Below are 5,931 nucleotides of genomic sequence, written 5' to 3' on the forward strand. Positions count from 1 at the left end.
CTTACAAAGTTTGCTTTTTATCTTAAAAAATATTTCTAAAGTCAATTTTTTAGTTTTATGTCATATGAACTTCACCAATATATGCTACATGGTAGGTGATGATTCCATATGAAACTAATGTAATTACTTATGTAGTCTACGATACGATGACCGTAACAGATAAATAATGTAATAGATAATTTTCTCTTCTCTTCTCTTTTGGTCTTCTTCTTTATAATTCGCTCAATACTTTGATCCGTAACAATTTATATCAACCTGATTGCGTTCGAAATTCGAAACTATTACTTTATGTTATTTTTTTTGATGTTCACATGGGGCATGATGAAATCCAGATAACATATGGGAATGTTGCTTGGATCGGTGCCCACAGTAATTTTGAGTTCATAGGAAAGGACTCGGTCACCAGAGAAAGAAAAGGGGCCTTTGGTTAACTTTATGTATATCGCTAATGCGAAGCCGCTAAGGATCTAAATTAACACTAGCCCTCGTAAGTACAGAGGCCAAATTCATAAAAAAACTATAAATCAACTATCAAATCCGTAATTTGCCCCAAACCAAATAAAAAAAATTAACTTGGTAACCAACTCAAGGCCAACCGTTGTGCGAAAAGTATTGAAAACTAAAGCCAAAAGAATTGTCAACATTATAAAACAAAGTAACCAAATTTATTCAAAAAAAAAAAAAAAAAAAAAAAAAAACTATATTGTCTAAGAAAAGAGGAAATTTTGATATGTTTACATTTAGCTAAGTTTCAACCCTTTTGACTTGCTTATTTGACACAATGAAAATAAAATAAATAGGCCGAAAATGTCACCTCTAAGACGATTGAACTTCAAAGAGGTACAAAATACAAACTTATTAGTTGAAGTTATCAATCTTGACGGGAACGATTGCGTCTACAACCTTAAAGTGTCCCACTAAACGTGCGAAAAACACCATTTGTTGTTCGAGTGTGAATTTAATGTTTTCGGCTAGCATACATTACGCATCCAAAGTAATTAATCTCTTTACCTGAAAAAATGAAGATAAAAAACAAGACGTTAAATATATTTCTAACCTTGCGAAAGCCATGCTGCTCCCCTTAATTCGTACTCCACCAACACAACAGGTAATCCTTTTGCTTTTAATGCTTGATATATTTTTCTTGCTTGATAGGGGGTACAACCTACAACACAACATACATCAATCCATTACAATGTATATAAAAAATACGTTATGTAGAAATAATCTTTACACTTTTTCAATATTTTAGCAAGGGGTGTTCATGGCTCATTAGCCGCATTTTACAAAACATGTGGGATGAACCACTAACTACGGTTTAAGAGAAAGACAAATCAAACGGCCAGGTTGCATCTGGTTTAGCGGTTTAACAGTTCGGTTTGGCGCTTTAAACCGTTTTTTATTTTCAGAATCATTAGTTTGTATCATAAAAAAGGAATGATAAAGGGTGAGCAAAATAATTCAAAAAAATATTCCCAGTTCAGAAAACGCCATGAAAAATGACAAGAAATATCCATTTGAAAACGCCATAAAACACACAGTTCAATAAAAAAACCATGAAAAAACCAGTTGAAAATGCCATAAATACACCAGGTTCAGAAAAAACGCCATAAAAACCTTTTTGAAAACATCATAAAAAAAACAAAGTTGAAAACGCCATAAAAAAGTTGAAAACGCCATAAAAACCAAGTTCATTTTTTTTTTAAAATTATATCAATAGTGTAGTCGTTGGAAAGAAAAAAAAACATTGGATTTTATGGTTTATGTTTTTTTTTAAATAAACACGTATAAAAAATTATGGACGGTTAAATGTGATGGGGAAATGGCATGTGATTAGCATGTGCACCCTTGTTTGGATCATCCTATTTTACCCCTCCTGGTAGTTTTAAGGTTCCTAGTATCTACAAAAATGACCCGCATCAAACTTAGCCACAAAGCACAAAGATCTTGTGGCTGAGAATCATTCTCACTGTTTTCACACTTTAATGGGTTTTCTCCGGATCCTCTTGTTTATATATATATATATATATATATATATATATATATATATATATATATATATATATATATATATATATATATATATATATGTGTGTGTGTGTGTGTGTGTGTGTGATGTGGATATTAATATGTAATTTAACTATATGACAGATAATCTTGTTGTAGTTTAGCGGTAAGTATTTCATTTTTGGCTATAGAGATATAGGTTACAAATCACAACAATAACACTTTTGAATTTTTGCATGTTTTTTTTATCCTTTTCAAATTGGACAGGCCTTGTAGGCCCAAAAAAGTCCAATTTTATTTAGTGGTCCAATACTATAAATAAGAAGTTATCAAACCCTACTCAATGCATAATCATAAAACCTAGTTCTCTTGTTGCGGCTGCCGTTGTCAACAACCCTAATTGGTAACTTCATTGCAAATGTTAGGAAAACAAGCGAGGTCATCTCAGGTAAGCATTATTTAATCTTTGTATCATTACTTCTAATTTCTTCTATTTTTGTTTTGAGTTATTATTGTGGCAAGAACTCTGTTTTAATTTTATCATCGTTATTGATTTTGTTACGAATGTAGCATGCTTACATGTTATTGTTTTCATTGTGCAGGGATCTGAAGAACATATATCAATCCTTCATAACATGTTGATTGCTTATAGGATTATCTTGACTGCACATGGTAATGTTAAACATTTACAATTTTAAAATTTAAACTCAACCTTACACAAGGGGTTACTTGTTAGTTCGTCTATACTCAATCTGGGTTCTTGTTTGATACATGTAGTCTTATGATTTGTTATAAAGATTTTCAACTCGTATTTTCATGTATTACTTTTTATGTAATGAAATTTATGGTATATGATTTTTCCTTGCATCAAATGTTCAGCTAAAGATTATTGCATATAAATTGTATTCCTTTTTTTACAAGGACTAGTGGGGAACCCGCGTGTTGCAGCGGGATCGACATTTGCGACGTTGTTTGCGCTTCTTGTTAGTTTTTCCACCGTATCGTTTTGTTTGGTTATGAATGACGTAAAAGAATTAGTAATTAACAATTTAGTATTAACACGCATAATAATAGGACATGTCAACAATAGGGCATCGACATATGATTAAATTCACGCTTTGACCCCATGGAAATCTTTTTCATAGTTAGATTATTAAGGTTAAATATAAGATGAACATGCCAATGAGGTGGTGGTCATTGCCAAAGGCAAAGTCTTTAGACATCTGGGTTTGATAGGGGAGGTCTTGAGTTCAGGTCCACAGACGACATCGATTAAAAGAAATTCGCCGTTTAAAAAAAAATATAAGATCAACAAGTCAAATACTACCAAAGTCAATTGAAATTGCTAGATTGATTGTTTAGAACTCAGGTCCTATAAGCCTAAATACCGAGCTCTATATATTATGCGAATAAGTAGTGAAAGTACTTTAGTCAATCTTGCATACACATAACCATTCAATTGCAACCTAATAAGATATAGGCGAGTTTGGGTCCGCTGTGTAACAGACCACGCTGCACCATATATGCCAGACCCCAACTACAAGAAACATACAAAAAACGAAGCAGAGCATTTGAGAAGGGTTTATTTAATTAACCAAGAAAAATATCAGGTTGTTTGCCTCTTCTACATCTAGGTCAACATTGATCAAAATTGGAGTTTGTAAGAGGGTGATATGTAAAAACATCAAACAGATGAAGATATAATGAATTGTTTACTTGATAAAAAGGCTGACATGTAAAAGAGATAAGACATATGAGGTTTCTAGTTGTACATAAATTTTTGATTGGTTGAATATAGAGCAACGCCCTGCACTTTTAAGACGTAAACGTCTCAAAGCACCTTGTGCTTTTTAATACCAAGATAATATAATCACTGTATGGGTAGTTAGTTTTTTTTAAGGGGATAAACTGTAACTACTAACTAATTATCTATATTTGTTAAAGATGAGGGATTAAAGTGTAATTAAGATGAGGGAATTAAAGTGTAATTAGTGTTTGAAAGACTAATTTACCCTCATTAAAGCAAAAAGAAAAGTTCTTAACTTTTGGGTATGTTAAAATGCCCTTGTGTTATGCATTATATATTTCCTTTAATGTCTAATGTTTTCATAATTGCTTTAATGAATGCATCTCTCTTTAAATTCCAATAATTCATGCTCGTTAGGTTTAACGCAAAATATTATTGTCTAATATTCATAGGGGCATCAAGTCTGGACCTGAAGGTATCTGAAAGTAACAGGTCAGCAGTTTCCATTCTTACCAAGAATAAACGAGGCAGAAAAAGGAAGTCAGAATCTATTTCATCCAAGTATATTTCTTTTCTCTCTTTAATTTCCTTTAATAATGTCTAATGTCTAATGTCCCTTCGTTTTATAACCGATCTATCTTGTGATTTTTCAGGTCATCAAAGTCATCTCTGAAAACCGTTAGAAGGGCTCGAAAGTTTAAATTTTCAGGAAACAAAATAAAAAATTCAAAGATACTCAAAAGGTAGAAATGTAGAATACAAAATGATAATCAAGCTTCGTACTTTTTATAGATATACTAATATTTATTACGGTGGTGTAGGTCACCAAGATCCGCTTCGGCACCAAGACCCATCGTTAGTATTACTAAATGTACCTCATCACAACAAAAGAGTGGACCAAAGCTAACGAAAAAGTCGGTCTCTGATTTTTTTAAAATATGTTCCATAAGTTTGCAGGAAAATAATCATATGATGTTTTTTTCAGGAATCTTTCATTGCATTCGCCTGTTTTTAAGGAAGGAGGATTACCAGATGGAACTGAACTAACTTACGTTGCTTGTGGAAAGGTAACAAATCTGATAATTCATATGCGAATAAATATAATTTAGAGTAAAATTCCATTTTCGTCCATGAGGTTTGGCCAGTTTTGCGACTTTGTCCAAAGGTCTGTTTTTCCGCATCTGGATCGGAAAGGTTTCAAATGTTTGCCATTTTCATCCGGCTCGTTAGCTCCATCCTTTTTTCTCCATTCAGTGAGGGGTATTTTCGTCCTTTTTTGTTAACTTAAAGGGCAATTCGTTTTTTTTTTCACTTTATGCTAAAAGACCGAATACCCTTGAAAAAGACTGAATTGCCCTTTAAGTTAACAAAAAAGACGGAAATACCCCTGACTTAACGGAGAAAAATGGATGGAGTTAACGAGCGGGATGAAAATGGCAACATTTCAAACCTTTTCGATCCAGATGCAGAAAAACAAACCTTTGGACGAAAGTCGCATAACTGGCCAAACCTCAGGGACGAAAATAGGATTTTACTCTATAATTTATTACCCAGAAAGAATCCGACAAATTGTTTTGTTTTGTTTGCAGAAATGTCTAAATGGTTATAAGTTGGGTAATGGTATCTTTTGTTCCTGTTGCAAAACTGGGATCAGTGCCTCACAGTTTGTGTTAGATTAATCTTGACGGGTCAAGTCGGGTCGGTAGAAGAATGTATTTTATGGGTCAGGTATTTTAATTAGTCATGTGTTTTTTATGTTGAAGTGTTTAGCAAAATTAATTTAGTGGGGTTAATGGGTTAGTGGCCCTAATTATTAGTTAATGGGTTAGTGGGTCATTGTTTGTTCTATATATTGTACGTTTCCTATAGAATGAGAAGTAGGGTTTTTTTTAGCAGCAAACATATTCTCTGTACGTGAGTTTTTTGTGTGATTAAAGCCTTCAAAACCCAACAATTGGTATCAGAGCCCTAGGCTCATACCTGGTTCGTAGTACGAGAGAGAGGGCCGTTTTGAGAGTCGGTTCTGAAAAGAGGGGAGCAGCCCTCTAAACTGCAAGATATGGAAGACAGAAAGAATTTGCAAGAGGGTGCTCAAGAAGGAGATTATTGGTGATCGAAGCATGAGGAAAATAGTTCTGGTCACGAGAAGAAAAAGAAAGGAGAAGTAGCAAGTCTCG

At 33.3% G+C, this 5,931-nt stretch overlaps 1 protein-coding gene across 1 annotated transcript; it reads left to right on the top strand.

Annotated features, from left to right (window-relative positions):
• Nucleotides 1-2,366: 2,366 nt before the first annotated feature.
• LOC110891215 lies at nt 2,367-5,654 on the top strand. Its single transcript, XM_022138914.1, has 7 exons — nt 2,367-2,455; nt 2,610-2,679; nt 4,207-4,315; nt 4,408-4,497; nt 4,576-4,668; nt 4,740-4,821; nt 5,344-5,654. The coding sequence occupies exons 1-7, from the start codon at nt 2,426-2,428 to the stop codon at nt 5,431-5,433; spliced, it is 564 nt and encodes a 187-aa protein (XP_021994606.1). The 5' UTR covers nt 2,367-2,425; the 3' UTR covers nt 5,434-5,654.
• Nucleotides 5,655-5,931: the final 277 nt, after the last annotated feature.

The sequence above is a fragment of the Helianthus annuus genome, chromosome 11 (genome assembly GCF_002127325.2).
Source record: "Helianthus annuus cultivar XRQ/B chromosome 11, HanXRQr2.0-SUNRISE, whole genome shotgun sequence".
Classification (NCBI taxonomy): Eukaryota; Viridiplantae; Streptophyta; class Magnoliopsida; order Asterales; family Asteraceae; genus Helianthus; species Helianthus annuus.